The 20,299-nt window shown below is 36.6% G+C and overlaps 2 protein-coding genes across 3 annotated transcripts; one reads left to right on the top strand and one right to left on the bottom strand.

The window, feature by feature from the left end:
- Nucleotides 1-1,829: 1,829 nt before the first annotated feature.
- On the bottom strand, nucleotides 1,830-5,773 carry LOC124406666 (glycoprotein endo-alpha-1,2-mannosidase-like protein). Its single transcript, XM_046882177.1, has 5 exons — nucleotides 5,583-5,773; nucleotides 4,025-4,742; nucleotides 3,417-3,679; nucleotides 3,011-3,329; nucleotides 1,830-2,925 (listed from the first exon to the last, which is right to left on the bottom strand). The coding sequence occupies exons 2-5, from the start codon at nucleotides 4,595-4,597 to the stop codon at nucleotides 2,644-2,646; spliced, it is 1,437 nt and encodes a 478-aa protein (XP_046738133.1). The 5' UTR covers nucleotides 4,598-4,742; nucleotides 5,583-5,773; the 3' UTR covers nucleotides 1,830-2,643.
- Nucleotides 5,774-5,956: 183 nt separating this feature from the next.
- On the top strand, nucleotides 5,957-15,656 carry LOC124406655 (SR-related and CTD-associated factor 4-like). Of its 2 annotated transcripts, none has more exons than XM_046882152.1 (15): nucleotides 5,957-6,196; nucleotides 6,659-6,787; nucleotides 6,933-7,224; nucleotides 7,758-7,945; nucleotides 8,065-8,346; nucleotides 9,090-9,239; nucleotides 9,402-9,670; nucleotides 9,994-10,188; nucleotides 10,262-10,395; nucleotides 10,621-10,829; nucleotides 10,949-11,126; nucleotides 11,194-11,481; nucleotides 11,683-11,898; nucleotides 12,046-13,419; nucleotides 14,583-15,656. In XM_046882152.1, exons 1-15 carry the CDS (start codon nucleotides 6,167-6,169, stop codon nucleotides 15,500-15,502), a joined length of 4,854 nt encoding a protein of 1,617 aa, XP_046738108.1. In that variant the 5' UTR covers nucleotides 5,957-6,166; the 3' UTR covers nucleotides 15,503-15,656. The 2 variants fall into 2 exon arrangements, with proteins under 2 accessions (XP_046738108.1, XP_046738107.1); XM_046882151.1 differs by having other exon boundaries at nucleotides 5,958-6,196; nucleotides 11,674-11,898; nucleotides 14,583-15,654.
- The last annotated feature ends 4,643 nt before the right edge of the window (nucleotides 15,657-20,299 follow it).

Raw genomic sequence — 20,299 nt, 5'->3', positions numbered from 1 at the left:
AGGCATAACTATTGTCTTGCAACTATCTTCGTATATTGAAATTTCTCTGTTTGTATGAGTTTGTGTATTTATCGATAGTCTATTTTTTTCAAAAATTCTCTATAAATATATGTAAGTATATTAAAACGTCATGAATTGCATGTATGTATGTACATACATAAATAACTGCAAAGTAATTATTATAGTCAAAAGGAAAATGATTGATATGAAAGTAAATGAATGGAAAACATCGTTACATTTTGGTGTGCTGCATACAAGGTGATACATTCGAAGATTGAGCATCTCTAATTTCATTCTAACTTAAATTACGAACTAGTATTGACAAAACTATTATACTTTCTTGCTCTCCTTCTCTCGTTTCGTCTTTTTCATTGTAGTTACTACTTTGCCAAATAAAAAAAAGTATCGTATGTACACGTTGATTATTTTTATGGTTTCAGGTTTTTAATTGGCTTTTACTATTGTGTGATTATTGTTTGGTTTACAAAATGTATTTATATATTTGCGGTTTTCAATTTCAACAATATTCAAATTTCTTTAATTTAACAGAGTTTGCGTGCCTTTGAAAAAGATTTTATATGTAAGATAAAATATGAAATCTGAAAGATAGGGTTTCGAAATTATTACAAATTTCCTCACATGCGTTTTCTTTACTGGAACTGATGAGTATTTTTAAGTACTAAACACATATTTCGTTCCTTATTTATAGTTGCCTCTTGTTAAAAATACTTAATTAAAACTATACCGTTTGTTACGTTGATAGATATCAATATCACTAGAATTGAAAAGAATTGAAAGCGATTTATCATTTTGTGTATGTAACAGATGTAACATTACTGTAAGCACGAAAACGACGATGATGAAGTAACTATATGTTTAATTACCATGATATATTATCGAATAGCTTGCTGTGAAATTCGAACTGTATCATACTTGTTCAAATTGAATTTTAAAAATGAAGAAAAAAAATATTAATGAAAACAAAAGAAAAGTATACAGTTTGAGGGACCGTCCTTTAACTTCTATAAGATGACTTTTCAAATGAAGTAATATATGTGTATGCACATACGTATGTAATTTTCCATTAAGTTGTAATGTTTATACACAAAGAAGAGAACAGAAACAAGATTACTCAAGTAATTAGTGGAAGGTAAATCACAAAAACGGTTCGGAGAAATAATTTATTCTGAATGCTAAATATTTTACGAATTATGTACTATAATTTTTGAATATATAATTAACGAATATTCTAACTATTTATATTTTCTTAATTATTCAAGTTTCACTTTTCTGTTTCGTTTGCATAAATTAATCTTTATCTTTTTAAAAATTCTATTCTTTCTTTTCTTTCAATTTATACACGAATTAGGGATATGTGTGATATGACAGATATAGTATATGTATACTAGAACCATTCACATAAGATAATCATAATAAGATGGTACGGTACATGTATAGTGTACATACGCATCGAAAGAATTTTTATATATCCGTACGTATACGAAAAGAAATTCGATATTTCTAATATATTTTTTTTCATTTATTTTGTTCATTTTAAATGTAAGACATAGGTACATGCATGCAAATTTCGATAATCCAACATGATATCTTCCTTTATAGTTGTCATACCGATTCATAGTAGATTGAGTAAATATTCTTTCATTTCATTTGTACAAAAAAGTTAGCATGTCGCATTTTGCTGACCTAAAAAAAAATAACAAATAAGTAAATTATAAAAAATATCACTACGGCTTACCCTCCTTACATTCTCATATTAACAAAATATATAACAAAGTTTAACAATACAATGTACAATAAATAATTATATATCTATACTTACACATGCATGTGTAATGTATCTCTTATTCATAAATTATTCTCTTCGTATGAAATTCTTAACAACATATCTGAGATATCGATAACTTTGAATATCTCTATTTGAAAACTTATTAAAGTAATAAAATTTTAATAAACCTTTCACTTCTTTTCTCTCTTTTTTTCTTAGATTATATAATATCTCACGATATTTGTTAATCTCTAAATACCTATAAGAGGGTAGTAGAAAGGAAGGATATACCCTGTGAGACAAAGAACAGGGCGTAATTATTGTCTATATAATAATACATGTACAAAACATCTACTTATCAAAGTCGTTTGCAATTTTTGCATATCGCACAATGCGGCAGCAACAGCATATTGACATCTATCACTAATCCACAGACGTAATAATATCTAGCGTCAAAATCTATTCATAATTGGTTGCCATTTACACCGTTACTATTATTGTTTCATTTTTGGTCATACGTTTTGCGATTTGTTGATTTTAATTGTTCATCAAAATAAAGTTAAATCTCTCCTCTTTTTTTGTTATTGTACCAAGGCATGTACCATGTTCAGCAATGATGCATTATTTTTTCATAATTTCTCTAGGTTGCGACATACATATTGCTTCTGAGAAATTATGACATATTCTTCCGTAAGTACAAAAAGTCTATATTTTCATGCAGAATTTGGTATGCTTGAAATTGGTGTAAACAAAGCTTTGAAATTTATAAAACATGTTTTATAGCTGAACGCTGATTCTTTAGATTTCTGCGTAACCCTATACCAGTTTAAAAACATTTTTTACTGCTTGACTTCCCCTCAGTCATTTGATTTCGCATTTTTATACTTTTTCGTAAACTGTTCAACGTAATGCTTGGTCAAATTCAGATATAAGTTGGGCCCCTCAGGCTCATAATCTAGATATGTAAAAGCCTCGTTGCTCGCAGGACGGGCTGGTTCAATTTGTGTGCCCTCATGCCATTCGTTAAACGATGTTATCGACACAGTGGTAGCGCCACTGTTGATAGCGCTGCTCCAAGCATAGTCATAGTACTGTCCATGACGTCTGTGCCTCGTATTATGAGCGTTCCACGGTCGTACCTTAGAGTAAGAAATTATGTTCAAAAAATTGAATCCAGTAATAATATTCTTAGATTTGTTCAAATTACAATATCATGTATATTACCTGAGTATCTATGTAACCAGGACCAACACTGGGTATGAAAAGGAGTTCATTTTGTTCTGCAAACTTGTTGAGATCTCTCCAATTTTTCCATGAACTTCCAAAGCTGAATTCATTTGTTGCAAAGTAGGTGTAGAATCCGTCAAAGTGTGATTTTTTTATATGATTCTTGTGTTGTGCATCTACGAGTAGTCCCATGTATACAGCATCAATTTCTGAGCCACGAAGAGTAAGGTTTCCTCGATCAGACAAGAGTTCCCACCACGAGTTCGATGGGAAGACGTAGGAGTCATAAATGTACATTACCGGTAGAACAGCACCACTGACAAATGAGGAAGAAAAAGAGCCAGTTAATCATTACTTAAATTAGAAATTTGAAAGAAAATATGGTTATTCGTTAAATATTTACTCTGTTTCTCTTTTTATCCTGTGTAGTGCTGGATGCTTTCCATACTCGCTGAACAAGTACTTTAAATGTTCGATCAAATTTATGGGATTTCTTCCTGCATAAGGTTCAATGTGTGGAGCAACCTTGAGGCTATAGCGATGAGCTGCGTCTAATAAATCCGACATCACAGAATCCGTGCTATCGATGGCGTTGGGAGGAATCCATGAAACTACCACTACTCCCACTCCTGTTTCTTTGAGCTGTTTCATGTGCAAGTCGATTACCTGTACAAAGAGTTAAAATGAGATTGATTTAAAATGAAGTTTAATATGACAGCCAATTTCTATTCAATAAGCAGTTTAAAAAAAAAAAAAAAATACCTTCATTCAATTTGGCTGGTGGATTATTATCTGACTCTCATCACTATGTATCCTTATACCTATATATTTGCTGCTGAGATATCCATTCCACTTACTTTTTTTTTCTCAAACAACATATAAAGCTTTAATATTCAGGAAAAATTTAGATGCTTCGGGGATCTGAAGAGGATTCCACTTTTCTGTGTCAAGTTTTATGTAGTGTGCAGATATCCAATTGTGAAAGAAAGTTTAAATCCGAAATCAAAATACCTGAGGATCACGAGAGCTGTAGCAACCTAAGCTGGGATAGTAGTTGGCACCAATGTCATCCGGCGGCTCGTGCTTTCCGTCTGGAAATACTCTCTTGTCATTTTTCTTCCAATTGGGAAGGTAGTCGTGATTCCAGTGCTTCCACGACTTATCAAACTCGAGAGATCTGTACCACGGGTAATAGAATATGTGGACATTGTAGTTGGTCTCGATGGATGAATTCCAGTTTATCAGTGGCATGATCTTTTTTCTCATTCTGTTTGATATTCTGGCAACTTTGTTCCGCACCATTTTATGCCGCATCTCCCCAAAACTCTTATCATTAAGTTCTTGCATTCGGCTTCTGTTTTCATGTACAGCTATTATCAAATCTCCAACTCCCACTTGACCCTGACTAGACAATGTGCTCCATTCGACTGGTGAAGTTACCATGTGTGGTTGACATTTAACCGACTCGAGGGGTGAGAGCTTAACTATTATTACAGCTGCCATAAGTGTTGATAATATAACAACTATTGCCGATAAGTAGAAACATCTTCGCAGCGACAATGCAGTTACTACACTCCCAAACATTTTAGCATTGATTCAATTGTCCAGTTGATGTAATGTTAGGAAAAAGTAAGTCTTCACTAATTTATGGGGTATGTTTTAAATTTATTCGCTGAATCGAAGATCATTCATTCATTTAAAATTTTTTTTTTTTTTTTATTCCGATAACCTGTGAAAAAGAAAGAAGGATGAATTGTAAGAAAAATCCTAATTGAGACAATTCCCAGATCCCGGGAATTATAAATTTTTAAATGAAAATAATCGAAAGCAGCGTGTTACTAAAATCGCGAATCTTACTACCACATTGTAAGAAAGTATAAATTTGTCATTCAATTCTTTCGTCATGAGATTTTCCCTGTTTGTAGTTTGATAATGGTTACGCAAGTGTCCGCGATTCCGGGTTAAATCAGTGGCAATTTTTATCTTTTCTTCTCTTCAATATCTGATTTGACGCTAGATTAGTACGATGTAGGCCTTTTCGGATGTGTGCACGAGTGATTTGAATGGAAAATATGTATTTCGGCATGGCGCCTTGGTAGCAGTACGACATTAGTGTGTGCAGCCGTGGTTGAAACAATAGGAAATCAATAATTCTTAAAGGGATATTATAATGATAATAACAATTCAAAAACGGGAGATGAATACTGCGTGGAGAGTCTGCAAGAAAGGATAAACATACATACAATGTATGTAATGTATTTAACAACAGGTCCGACAGATCTGGTCTTACTATACATAAAAGAGCCTGACATAAATATGCAACGATAAAATATCAATTAATTGTTCTATCTCTACACCGCGTTTTTCATATTGACAATAGTGCACGGATAAAATGAAAGGGGTAGAATGAGAAAATATGGGCACAAAGAAAAAGAGCGTTGAAATGAGAAGTATAAAAACGTAAGAAAGTAAGACAGCCCGTATGAGCGATATATTTCGCAAGCCTGTTAAATGATTTCCATCAAATGTCAGCAAATGACATGAGCGGTGATCTCTTCGTGATACTCACTCGTGAACAAACTATCACAAGCGTGTTGGTTGTCTAAATATTAAACTCTTGTATTTAACGATTCGACGACACAAAGTAATCTGAGACACATTTTCGACCAAAAGCTCGCCGCAAAGCGAACTGACACTCCGACGCTCTGTCGTGGTTCTATCACTTCTATCTTCTTCTCTTTTCCTCCCGCGCACTTTGGGTACTCCCTGGATTCCTGGGGTTAGTAGCCATGAGATAATCGCGCAGGCAAAGGCAACCAGCTTACCGACGGAGCACAGGGGCGAAGCAGGGCGAAGTGCGCTACTACGCCAGTGACGTCACAGAAGTGATGATCATGGACATAGGAAAAATCTGTGGTGATGTGTCGCGATGCATGCCGGGTAGCCGCGGCGGCGGGGAGGCGGCCATCTTGATTCTCGGATGGCATGGCCCAGCTAGGAAAGTGCGCGACGACGAGAAATGTAGTTATTTCCTTAATATAATAGGTTTATTAATACGGTAGCCGTCTGTGGTGTGAACGGGGATTGTTGCGCCCGTCCGCGGGGCTTACGGGTATTCCGCCAAAGGAAAGTTTCGCCGTACGACGAGACGAGATGGATGCGGTTAAGGCGTTTAACGCCGAGGTAAGCTAGTCTGGCCCCTCCAGGCCGATATTTAGAGGTCATCATTCGCAAAGTGTCGGGGTGAACTAAAGAATAGCGAACCACCTTGTTACATTTTTTGAGCGAATTTATGCAAGCGGTCCAAGCTCCGAACCGTGCCATAAAAACCACCGGCCAAAAACCCTTCACGATACAATGCTCGTACCCTTCGTGGTTCGTTGCTCGCTTGTTGACGATCACTTGCATCGAATCGATCATGATCTTACCGTCGATTTTCGAAGGGGAATGAATCTAACTCTTATTTGTATTATTACGATTTGAATCAGTGAAACCGTTTGCCATTTAATTTGATTATTTAGGTTTTTTCTTTTGTTTTTCTCCTGTATCAATTGAGCGATGAATCAAACTTACTGAATCTTGGCAGTTTCTTACACAACTTTCAACCTTAACCATTCCTTATTTCACCTTGATTTGTTCTTTCAGCTGTCGTCGTTGTACGATGTTAAGCCACCGATATCCAAGGCCAAGATGACATCTCTTACTCGAGGTGCAATCAAGGCCATCAAGTTTTACAAGCACGTTGTTCAGAGTGTGGAAAAATTCATACAGAAAGTGAGTATTGTGTGCAGCGGCGTCAAGGTTTGAAATTTAAGAGCGTCTAATTTTTGATATTAAGAACTATAATGTTCTATGGCGTAGACCATTTTTTATACTAATACCACATGTACTTAAAATATTTTTTCTGGTTTTATTTCAGTGCAAACCGGAGTACAAAGTTCCAGGTCTATACGTAATTGATTCGATAGTTCGTCAGTCGCGGCACCAATTTGGAGTTGAGAAGGATGTGTTTGCTCCAAGGTTTGCTAAAAACATGCAAACGACGTTTCTCAATTTGCTGAAATGCCCACCTGAGGACAAAAGTAAAGTAATACGCGTCCTAAACCTGTGGCAGAAGAACGCAGTATTTCAACCTGAAGTTATTCAGCCGCTTTTTGATCTTGCCGACCCTAATCACCCCATTCATAAGGAACAGCCTCCCAACAGTAATGGTATATCACAATTTGTTTAAATAGAATGTTAATTCAGTGTTCTTGTATCTGCTACATTTTACGCTTGGTTATAGAAACTTTTAAATTGTAATTAATGCACGAGGCGTTGGCTTTGATTGTATATAAAAAGTAATGTCGTTGCCTTGTTAAACACCATCATATATGTGACTGACAATGACATTGATGAGATTTTTACTTAGGTTGAAAATGTGAGAGATAAAATGATAGCCTTGTGTAACATGTTGTAGTTCATGTGAATTTTTTATCTATTTGATAAAATGATTGACTTTGCCTTATCTTAACTTATTAAAAATGTTTATTATAAATACTGAGTACAGCTTGATTGTTTGGTTTAGAACAAGAAATATGGGCCAGGTCACTTTTGTTTGGCGATAATTCTAGTTACTAATATTTTCGCCATCGAATTCATTTCCGATGTAGTGTTACTCTCTGCAACGTAATCTTATGTCCAAACTCAAGGGACAATCTGTAAACAGATCTTGAAATTAATTGTATAATTGTATGTTTTACAGGCACTCTCAATGCTACAAATGCTAGTAATTTAAGCTCCATAAGCGCAGTTACAAAAACACCACCTTCAGCAGTGAAAAACACACCTAAAGATCAAAAGATGTTTCCCTCATCAAAGTCCATTGATCCAGCCTGGTTGGCGCAAACTAAAATGGAAACTGCGAACATAGCAAATGCTAGTAAAATGATGGTTAGTCATGACTCAAGTAAATCCCGGCTTTTTAATAAAGAAATTGATGGGAAAAATATATCATATAACTTGGGTGAGAAGTTAATGAATATCTAACAATATTGTTTGGTCTTATTTAGGGTCAAGGTGGAACTAATCAGGTTGATGCGACGTTGTTAGCTCAGCTTCAGCACTTGCAGCAACTGTTACTGAAGAAACAGGAAGCAGCTACTGTTAACGAGAACCAGTCATTGGTAAAATTTGACAAGAAACTTCTCGACTTTGATTACGACGAAGAAGAAGATGACGATGGGATCATGGGCAGTTCACCTGTAGCCATGCAATCAAACGTAGGTCAACACAATTCCGGACCAGCTGGTGGGAGCCTTGAAGGATTGGGAACTCTGCTTACAAATCCTGAGGTGTTTATAGTTAATTATTTGATTCAGCACAAGCAGTAAATTGCGCTATCTACATCACTTTTTACTTTTCATCACTTATGGGAATAAGTGAAAAGTATGACGTTTGGTCGGCAGTAACTTTTTCTAATTTCAATGAAATTGTACCTTTTCAGACCTGTAGAATCCGAAAATCAAATTTTTATAAAAATTCGGGTCTATCTATCGGTCTGTCTGTCTGATTGTCTGTTTGCTCAACAAATTTCCTTGATGATTTTGGAAACTGCTTAGTGAAAAAATTTGCAATTTATATGACTGCAATCAAATGACGGGCATTAGAAATTGCCAACCATGTCAGTTTCTTTGACCATATGCTTCTATCGAAACAAAAAAATTTATAAAACTTGAAAGACTCTGACATAGTTTATATGACGTTTACAGAAGAACTTATACAAATTGCTGTCAGATGAATAATTACCTAAATAAAATAGGATACAATTTTATGAAACATGAATGAATTATTTGATGAAAAAATGAAAATTAGCGACAAAAGATTTTGATCATACTTCATGGTTTCAAGTAGTTGAATTGGTTTGTAGATGAAAAGTACCATGAAAAAAAACCATCTTCACTGCTTGTTCGTATTCCTTCCCAGAAATTAGAATATATGATTCATATTTTAGTCTTTCGGTGAGTCAAAGAGTTTCATTTCTCCTCCTGATTATTCAACACATGTACAAATGTTGATTACACTCTTGATATTTCAGGTCCTCAAACAGTTGCAGACATTACAGCAAACGATGCAGAGTGGCAATGCAGCTGCAACGCAGCACGAAATGGAGGAAAAACGGCGCAAGTTACAACAAATGAAACAGCAAGAAGATGAATTCGATAAACACTTAGCACAAACAGTTCCCGTTAGTATTCTTTCACATTATCAGTCGAGGGTTGACAGTTAATATTTTTCAATATTTCTAATCATATAATACACGAATGTGTCAGAAAATCAGTTTAATCAAATTGCGTAATCCATACAATGATGTGAAAATTTACCGTTACCTTCTCTTTTTCATCATTAGAGTTTACCGTTTGCCTCTGAATGTGAATTGAAGCCCTCCGATGTTCTTAAGCCATCGCAGCAAAGTGGAATTTACAATGCTGCAGCAAATATCAACATGAATGCTGCGCTTATGCAGCAAGACATGAGTCAGCCACCACCAGGTTATCCTCCGGCATTACCTTATGCTTCCCAGCCTCCGCAGAGCCTGAGAGTCACTCCACAGTCCTCACTTCAAAATGTGAAAAGTCCCTTGATTGACGAGAGGCAGGATTCCATGGACTTCCCAAGGTAAATAAATTACAGTAGCAGAGAGTGTTCTACTTACTCGTCTCATTCGTCATTTGACTTACCAGTAAGTCAGGAGTTTTACACTAAAATTTATGAGCGCAAGTTCGATCTAGTCACGTGTGGAAAATCCCACCACCGTGCCTTAAACAAACTTGCCATATTATGTACACATCTGTGATTTTTCATTATGTACAGATAGAAATCAATAATGTTTCTTTCTGGTAAAAAATCTCTGTACAGTTGATATTTTTCATTGTAATATCTGGTAAAAAAATTATTTAATCATTTATTACTACAGGAATTTCCTTTCTTCAATTTCACAGCTCTGCTCCAACAAGACGGGACAGTAGCAGCGTCGAGATAGTAAATTGCGACAACATTAGGTCTCAAAGTGGTTCACCAGACAGGTATAGGCGACGTAGTCGTTCTAGATCTCCCCGTCACAGGGATAGAGACCGGAATCGTGAAAGGGATAAAGACAGAAAATCTCGTTCAAGGAGTAGGTCTAGGCGCAGGAGGTACATGAAATAACAGCCATCTATAGAATTCTCTTGTTGGTTCATTGACGACATTTCAGTATCTTTCTTTTAGATCACGATCCAGAGACAGAGATCGTGAACGAAAACGCGATGATAGCCGAGACAAAATGTCTGAGGAAGAACGGGAAAAACAACGGGAACGTAGAAAAAGAGGCCTCCCACCAATCGTAAGAGACAAGCTTAGCGGTATGTGTGTCAAAGTTATGTATAAGCATGCTTCATCCAAACACTTTTCCCTATCCTGGTTTCGTTACCTTCCAAACACTGCCAAAAACAAACCAAAGATTGAGTTCGTACGTTATGGCTCAATTTAAAAATTTTTTCATTCACAGATTTAATTTAATCTGGATACCATTTTTTATTATGATATGTACGTGTTGGTATTTATTGATATTTTCTTTTTCCCCACAGTTTGCAGCACAACGTTATGGGTCGGTCATTTGTCGAAATTGGTTCATCAAGAAGAACTTTCAGATACGTTTGGAGAATTGGGAGACATAGTTAGCATTGATTTAATATCGCCTAGAGGATGTGCTTTTATTTGCATGAATAGGAGACAAGACGCTTATCGAGCTCTTACCAAGCTGAAAAGTCACAAAATGCAGGGAAAAGCTATAACGGTGAGACAATTTATAGTCATTCAACCTTTAAAACTCTAGACCTAAACATACATTCTCGATTATACTATGAGAAAATACCATGTACTGCAATTTGATAATTTTTACCATTTCATTTACAGCTTGCTTGGGCACCAGGCAAAGGAGTTAAGGGTAAGGAGTGGAAAGACTACTGGGAAGTTGAGCTTGGTGTCAGTTACATACCGTGGAATAAGTTGAACAACGTAACAGATCAGGATTTAGAATTGTTGGAGGAAGGTGGTATGATAGACGAAGATACGCTGCCTCCCAGATTGAAAGGTACAGGAATATTTGTAAGATTTTGGTATTTCTTACGAAACGATATACCAAATTATTCATTTTATAGGTAAACTAAAGCATGCTATGGCAAATGCAGAAACGCTACAGCACCAGTTACACCTTCAGCAGCAAACTCTTGCCACTGCATCTGTAGCGGGGACACCAATTCCTACTCTAACAGACGGTATCGTTAATGTAATGTCCTCTGCCGAGACCTCTCAGCAACAGCAACAGCAGATGGTCGATACCAGTCAACCACCGCCCATAAGACCGCCCACCAGTGCATCTTTGCTCGCCCCTCCTAATTCTCAACTTCAACTGATGCCTCCAGGCTTTCCCATCACTGGCGTAACGCGTGAGTAATGAGGATATCCGAGTTTTATCAGAAGTTGGAAATGCAATTCAGATTTTGCTTTCTATGTTAGCAAAGGTTTGACACAGTTACAGGCAAATAAAGTTCTTCCATTTTAATCCTTAGCAACAATGCCCGAATATTATCAGCTTCTAATTAGACTATTTAATTCAAACAACAAAATACAAATAACAGGTATGATAGGTCCCATGGGACTTCAAATGACGCATGGACTGATGCCCAACGTACCTATCGGCGTACCTCCACCAAATATGCAGGGACTAATCGGCCCAGGTATGATGCAGACCATGCTGACACCTCCAGTGAATTCACCTTTTGGAGCTGGAGTCGGAGTAGGCCTCCTTGCCCAAATTCCGCTTCCTGCGCCTGCTGCACCCTCCGATAAACCTAGTGCCACAGGTAAAATACTTTGTGTTTAGTCTATGAAATTCAGAAGATACTTAATTACAGAAATTTAATCCTGCGTTTGAAGTGGTGAAATGCTGAATTCGAATACTTTCATTTGAAATGTAACACTGATCTGTGCACTTTTTGCTGTCGTTCTAGGCATGCCGCACAATGTTCCGCCCATGGGAGTGCCTCCTCCGACATCAGAGGCAAATTTGGCAAATCTCCCAATGCTGAGACAGCCATTCGGTATCGGTCCACCGCCGCCGATGCAGATGCAAATGTCACAGCAACATCACTCGGACGATATGGATGTCGAGATGGAAATGGAGGACGAAATACCGCAAAATACGATAAGCATGCCGAAAGAGAAGCAGCCGAATTTGAGTGACCAGCTTCTTGCGGCAATGGGAAAAGCCCATCTAACCGAAAATCGGCTTGAAGATGATCTCGGCCGAGACATGAGAGCAGAAAGGAATAGAGACCGAGATCGAGACCGCGATAGAGACAGACGAGACAGAGGGGACCGCGAGAGAAGCGATCGAGACGAGAGCGCTGATTCCCGGCGAGATCGTGGAAGGGGAAGAGACCGAGGACGCGACAGACGAAGAGATGGTCGAGAGATGCGCGACAGGGACAGAGAGGAACGCAGAGACCGTGGGGACAGAGATGGTCGGGATAGCATGAGGTCAGACGTGTCTAGCGGTCTTCCAAATCAAAACAATACTCACGAAATGGACGTCGGAGGTTCGAAAAAGGACGCGAAACCGAGTCTAGCGGACAGGCTGCGGCAGTTGGCTGACGGCACCCTTCCTCTCGATGACAGAATGGACAGGAATAACAGAAGTGACAGAACGGATCGCGACAGAGGCGACAGATCTTATGAAGACGTCATCGTTGGCGGTCGCAGACCGGGCGATTTACCCCCGTCCTTAATGGACCTTCCCAAATTTCCCGTTGGACCTCAAGACAGGCCCGACTTTGGACCTAGAGGACCCGACTTCAGAGGTGTGTCTCAGGATCCCAGGGATTATTCTCAGCGTGGACCTGGTGACCGGGACAGGCCGGGCTTTGGGGGCAGAGGACCGATTGGACCGCCGCGGGGACCGATCGACGATTTTCCCGATCCCAGAATGCACGTCGGAAGATTCAATGATGACTTCGATAGCAGAATGGGACCCAATGGTCCGAGAGCCGATGATTTTAATCCCAGAATGGGACCTGTTAGGGATGATTTTGATCGTCCTGATATGCGGGGCCGGCATCCGATGGATGACTACGAGATGGAACGCTACGAATACGAAATAAGGCAGCGTGAGGCTGGCTTTGATCCCAGAATGGCTGACGCTTTCAATCCCAGAGGTCATCCTGATCATCCGGACTTTGATCCTAGGCGGCGAGACTTTTTCCCAGGGCCCATGGATCCGGGCTTTGGACCTCCACCTATGATGGGGCCAAGGGGACCTCGTGGACCCATGGGGCCTGATGGATTCGGTCCTAGAGGCCCTGGAATCGGTCCACCACGTGGTCACGGTGAGTTAATGTCTTTCATCTACTTTCTCACCCTGCAATTCAATTTATCGTCAGTTCAAAGAAGCATGTTTTGCATCTTCCACGGGCGCTATTTACTTGTGGAATCCATAAAATTTTAATGAAATTTTGTGTGAAAAATATTAAACAATTTCACAAAATCTACTTTACTGAACTTTTTCTGAAAAGTCACAAACGGTTCAGGTCTAATTGCAGCAAGTGGTGAAATAAAGACTGAAAATCACAATAAACTTTGGTTTTGAACAGAAGTTAGATCAGTGACAACTTGAACATGCATATAATCAAGCCTGATCCGACAAAACTTCATCTACATATTAATCAGCAAAAATAACAACATTATCATACAAAATTATTTCCCAAACGTTTTCTTTTTTCACCACAAAGTAGTAAAAGCCGAATGTATGAAAAATACGATAGGAAAGTTTATTCCAAAAAAAATTCCTGCATCCCATATGTGCACAAAGTATAATATTCTAGATTAACTAAGTCGTATTTTTTCCGTTATAAACGATATCAATTGCGAAAGTAATATGGAATTGAATTTCACTGTTATTTACACAGATATATTTTGCAAACATCACAAACTTCTTTGTTCTGTAAGCTGCTGAATTTGATTTAAAGTAGGTAACTTTCACTGAAAAGTAACGAGAAAATCGTTTTTCCCAAAACTATTAAAATACTAAGAAAAAAACCTCCATGAACTTTCCCTGTTTTGCTAATTATGTGGTGGTGTGGAATGCTAACGTTTTCAGGGCAGCCACTTCTCAGGGAAAACCTGCAAATTATGAGAGAATTTGAGTTGCGGTTCGTGGACAAAAATGAAAATATCAGTTTTTCATGTTCAAAGTTGAAACAAATCTTTGATATGACAAATTGCTTCCCTTCTCAAAGAGAAAAAATGAAAGACATAAAAATTTTAATCGAATGTAAGGGTAATAAAGTATGTCAAATAATTAGGACACTTACTATTTAGGATGAGAAAAATGTCATCGACAAACTGCGTTTGGGGTTCTGGAAATCTAGAAAATTTGGTGGAATTTATTTTGTCAAAAAGTGGCCATTCTGTTTTTGTAAAACCGAAAACCTGCCTGGAATGCTCCAGCAAAAGTTGAGTTCTGCGCTCATTCTGAATTACATAATTCTAGGTCCTCCTATGTTTCACCCGCGTGGTATGGGTCCAAGGGGTATGAGGCCTGGAATGAGGCCACCTTTCGGGCCTCGAGGACCGCCGTTCGACCCCAGGGAAGCAGATTCTTTCTTCAGGCCACCGTTTGACGATCCACGTGGTCCTCCAGGGCCACATATTAGGCCACCCTTTGCAGCACTCGGTCCTCCAGCTGGAGGGCCTGACGGTCCTTGGAGAAATCAAGAAAATGGTCCACCAGGATCGTGGCCATTGGATGAGGTGGAGAATGGTCTTGAACATGGTGGAGATATTGGCGATCTTGAGGAAAATCACACTAATCACAGGGACAATGAGGGAAGAGCAAAGTCTCAGGATCGTGAGAGTCGTAACAGGAGCAGAAAATCAAGATGGGGCAATGTGAGCCCGCCACCTGCGGATCATACTTTCAATGAGGAGAGATCAATATTCGGTGAAGAGAATGATCACGAGAAACAGCCGTCATCCTCAGCTCCGATTTTAGAGGAAATATTTGAGACTAGCAACGAAAATTTAAACGACTTTGACGATTTGCCTGAACATGGTGCTGAACTAGTTGAAAATTTAGAAACGCATGACGCTCCAGAGCGCTGCCATTCTGTGAATAACCAGAAAGAAAGCGACAAACAAGAAGTTGTTCACATATCTCCTGAAACAGCAAATGAGTTTGCTATAGAATCCAAGAACGAAGAAATGGATGGCTCAAGCGAATCTTTTAATGCACCTGACGATCATATCGAGTCTTACGAACCTGAGGGAAAAGTCTTCGACCCAGCAGACGAACACGTGAATGTGAATATTGAAAGTGTTGAAAACCAGGCTATGCCTGAATCTCAAGATGAACAAAACGAAGCTAATGATCACGTTGCGTCGCCAAAATCGGAACCAGAGGAGCTGCTGTAGGAAGTTAATGAATGACCAAAAAGTACATTTTTAGCTAAAGAAAGAAATAAAAAAAAATCGATGCACGACAAACATTAAAAATATTGCAGATTTGATATTCACCGAAGTAGAAGAAATTCAAAGAAAGAAGTCGTTGTGAGCGAAAGGAAGTGTAAACAAAAAAACGGAAAATCTAGGAGAACTGTGTGGGTGCTGTGCATATTAAACATATACATATATACATACAGTCAAACATAGGTCCAAAAATGTGTGTTTGAGTGTACGTGTGTGTATACATATATACACATTGTATGCATACATTGTATATATACATATATGCACATGCATATGAATGCATTGTGTGTGTGTGTATATATATATATATATATATGTATATATGTATATATATTGATCGAAATTATTTAATCTAGGAAGTGAAATTCAGAGCGGACTTTTGGACTTTTCTTTTGCGAGCGCCATACTCCGGAGTGGTGGGGAGCTATGGGTCCAGTGAGTTTATTTTTACTACTAAAATCATTAGGTAAAATCCCAATGAATAATGAAACTTGATGATGAATGATAACTTATTCGTTTAGACAAAGCAAAGTTAATGATAATAATAATATTATTAACAAATTAATTAATGATTCCATCAGGCTCTAAACTTTTATGTATATACCTTATATGTATATACATACATACTTGTAGGATATACAGACCTATATCTGTATACTGCTGCTTCTTAACTGAACACTGCTGTGATAGTGAACACAGGACCTATCTACTAAGTACCTATATGAAAAACAAAATGATAGAAAATTAAAGAGAGAGTAAATAGTAACAATAGTAATAATAATAGTAAGAATTAGTTGTCTTTAATGAAAATGAAACCGATTTCTTTCACCGCGTTTTTGTTTAATCAGCAGAGACGGATATAAGTTTTAGTTATTGATGACTTTTTTTTAGTATCAATCAGACTTTAGGTTATAGAATTCGAAAGAAAGAAATTTTTGATCAAACGCGTTCACCGACTAAAAAAATATGTGGGTACAATTGAATGTCGTAAAGTATAACTAGTAATTTTATTATTATCAGTCAAACGATAGTTTTTCTTCAGTGTCTTTTGTTTCTTTTCTTCTACCGACACTTCTTAACGAGAGAGAGAGAGAAAGAAAAATCATAGGGGCGATGGCACACGAAAGGAAGGAGAAAATAGAAATTGTCAAAGTAAAACTTGTTTTCCAATGAAATGTTAGCGGGGAAGGGCGCGGATACCTTACAGCGTGCGTATGGTACCTTGTATTACTCGTTTATGTACCGAGCCTGCAATCATGTATCGTTATTAATTTATTGAATTGTACATACATACACGCGTATATTGACTAAATAATTTTATATTTTCATATATAGACGAAACAAATGATGAATAATAAATATATACTATATAATTACGTAAATACAAATGAAATAAATGCTGTGCAGTTGACAGTTGCTCAAGCGTAATAGTAATTATATTCAAAAATGAAATGAAATGAACTGAAATCGATAAGTAATCAAAAAAAGAAAAGAAAAAACAACAAAAATAGGTAAAAAAAAGTAATAATAAACATTTTATACAAATCGTTTGCAAATGAATATGGCGTTATCATTCCAACTTTCTGCACTGCTCCTAAGAATAATATACTATCTTCTTGCATACTTTGCATCATAGCAGAGAATTATGTTTATCTTCCGTAACTTCTTTCAAGCTTGTAATTATCACAGTGAATCAAATTTAATTTTTATTTCAATTTTTATTCTCACCGTCTTTCTTTCATTTATAAGTAACACTCTGCATAGATATACAGAAAAATCATTTGAAGGCTCTCAAAAACAAAACTTTTCAACTCTACGTATTGCATCTCTATTGTATGTACATTATAAAATATTTTGTATTATCCTATAAATGAACTTGACTTGATGTTACACGAGCATATTTTCGATTCAAAAAGCAAAAGATGAGTATATGTGAAGAAAACCTAGGTGTGTCATATTTGATGCGAAGTTATGATCGAAGGTATACAATTAATAACGAGAATGAATTGATATATGAAATAAAACGAGGTGGATATTTCTGTTGAACAACCCTCGGTTCCTGTGTTCACGCGCAAGCAAGCAAGCAAGCATTCAAGTGTACCCTACTTGTACACCGCAGCGATGGATAACTCGCGCTTGCGCTCAAACTGAGTGACAAGTGCAAGGTACTGTCCCTATTACCTACGTACGTCATTCGTTATAAAATTAATATGTGATTGAAATTAAAAAAGAAAAACGAATAATTTGTGTGACGACATGAACATATATGTGAAAAATGACAGCCCGCACCACTCCTGCAAAGGCAAAGAAAGAAACTCTCCGTACTCGCTCGCACTTACTTTGTGATTCCAACCGACTCGAATAACACAGTTTATATCTTAGTATACTGATTTTTTTGATCAAAAAGGTCCGTATTCATAGCTGTTATTACTAGAAAAAATTGAGCCTAAAGAAAAAGGTGTACGATACTGTATTAATTTTGATTTAAATATCCCTCTGTGTTAAATACATAGGTATAGTAGTACAACAGTAATAAAAAATAAACAGAAAATATAGAATGCCGTATTGTCCGCCTTTTTTTCTTGTGTTTTTTCTTTTCTCAAGAAACTAGAATTTATATCACACCGTATAGAAATGTCCAATAGACGTATAATTTGAAAAGAAAGAACAAAGATCTATAGTCATAAGAATGTAATAGCACTCGAACAATTTGTCGAAAATAACGGGAGCTTGTATTCCAGTGTCATTCAGATTTAATTTTTTTTTTTGTAATTTTTTTTTTTTACAGAGGATTCAGTGTAAATTGTGGTTTTCAATATTTCGTGAGATTCTAGAAAGAAGAGAGAAAAGAAATTATTTGAAGTTAAGAGTGCTAAGGTTCTAGCAATGCTCGAATAGATTTTGTATCTCCAATTGATAGTGAAATACCGATTATAAATGCAAGCAGAGGAAGACAGAAAGATAACAATTGGTTCCGAGGAATGAATGAGAGAATGAATAAATATTTATCTATAAATACGGACCTGCCGCGAGCGATTGATTTGTTTCGGTTTTCCTTTATATAAGGATATAATCGTATCTTGAGATTCTTTTTGATTTTTTTTATGTTGTACCGTACGGCATATTGCGTTAATGAAATTTAATCGAATTTCATTGTATTGTAAAATTTGGTCAACTTTTGTTGTTACTATAATATAATAATTATTATTATTACTATTTTCACTACTACTATTATTCTTTTCTTTTTTTAAATAGTTATAGAAAGATTGATTAGTTACGCTATTATCACCCTTACTACTCCCTCATTTCAATTTTCAAAGTCAATTATGTCTATTTCTCTTGCAAAGCCACGAGGGAACTTGTTCCAGGCTTACTAAACTCTACTCAACTCAACTAAAAAAAATGAATATAATAGGAAGCAAAGGTTCGTTAAGTCTTTAGTAAGGAGTGGTGCATGTGGCACTATTTTCAGAAATCTATAAAATTCATTTATTTGTTATATTTTTGTCTTGCGTGCATTTATATCTTGGTTTTGTTTTTTATTATTATTTTGAAAATTTTCAGTTTTGTATACTTACGTATATTGTGTGCGCTCAAGGAGAAAATATCGGTTCCAGTGTGTCAGTTTTTTCGAATTTACGTTGTTTGTACCACAGGTTGATTGTAATGAATTTTCAAGAAAGTACGGAATATTTTACTGTGCAGAAAAACGAACGAATACGAATTCAAGAATTATCTTTGCCAAATATTACTTGACGTTCCGTTAGCTCAAAGTTGCTTCTAAGAACGTTTATAACATGCTTTATACCGCGTTTGAATTAGTTTGGACTATCAACAATTCGTGGAAAAATTATCGTTTGTATATGTATATGCATATATATACACACACACACACACGTATGTAACATACGAGTATGAGGTGTACACATTAGATATGAATATCAAGAAATGGAATAAAATAATTCGGATTTTTTGAAACTGAACTGAGTGACAAACAAAAACGGCGACGATGAAGATCGCAAGTAAGATATTTGCTTAATCACATGCCATACCCTACGCGAAAAAAGTCTTTCGTCAGAACGTAATTATTGATTGTAAAACGGCAATTGCACGTACATCGGTTGCTTTATATCGACGTATAACGATACAATGGTACAATAATTGATTAATGAAAGCTGGAGAATTGATTATTCATCAATCAATTAATTGTCAATGTACGTATATGATTGTCACATTAGTCGATTTGTTATATGTTTTACACGGGCGTACGATGCATATGACGCTATATATTCAGGTATAATACCGAGAAAAGTTTGATGTGGAATAAAGATACACACTTTCATTTTTGTTTGGCCAAGAACTACCTGTACACTTTCAGATTTATTAAAATATAATGAAACGGAGTGTAAGATAGTACGATTTTCGAATAACTGGCGGTGCAAGTACAGTGATGATACTTATTATCACTGCTATTGTTATTATCATTAACGAGGAAAGATAAGATACAAAATTGGTCAATTTTGGATCGGTTAATATGAAAAATGGGTGGAACTAATCGTTTACACTGACCGCCACATGACCCCAATACTTACCACAATGTCTATAATGTGTTAAGAAAAACTTCAATGAATATGTTGATTAATTAATTATTACCATTATTACGTACGTAATATATTTTTTTCGCCATTATAATAAATATATAATTAATAATTCACGTTCGTACATGTATATATTATTAATCAG

Source organism: Diprion similis, chromosome 6 (assembly GCF_021155765.1).
Source record: "Diprion similis isolate iyDipSimi1 chromosome 6, iyDipSimi1.1, whole genome shotgun sequence".
NCBI lineage: Eukaryota > Metazoa > Arthropoda > Insecta > Hymenoptera > Diprionidae > Diprion > Diprion similis.
Note: the sequence above shows the minus strand (reverse complement) of the source record. Positions and strands in the feature narration are given on the sequence as shown.

What these genes read in the sequence shown, in the direction of transcription:
- LOC124406666 (XM_046882177.1), bottom strand. Translation starts at nt 4,597, where the DNA reads ATGTTTGGGAGTGTAGTAACTGCATTGTCGCTGCGAAGATGTTTCTAC. An exon ending in ACAGCTCTCGTGATCCTCAG is followed by an intron (nt 3,680 to 4,024) that starts GTATTTTGATTT and finishes CTCTTTGTACAG; the next exon opens with GTAATCGACTTGCACATGAA. An exon ending in CTGGTTACATAGATACTCAG is followed by an intron (nt 2,926 to 3,010) that starts GTAATATACATG and finishes TCTTACTCTAAG; the next exon opens with GTACGACCGTGGAACGCTCA.
- LOC124406655 (XM_046882151.1), top strand. Translation starts at nt 6,167, where the DNA reads ATGGATGCGGTTAAGGCGTTTAACGCCGAG. An exon ending in GCTGCCTCCCAGATTGAAAG is followed by an intron (nt 11,127 to 11,193) that starts GTACAGGAATAT and finishes TTCATTTTATAG; the next exon opens with GTAAACTAAAGCATGCTATG. An exon ending in CGATAAACCTAGTGCCACAG is followed by an intron (nt 11,899 to 12,045) that starts GTAAAATACTTT and finishes CTGTCGTTCTAG; the next exon opens with GCATGCCGCACAATGTTCCG.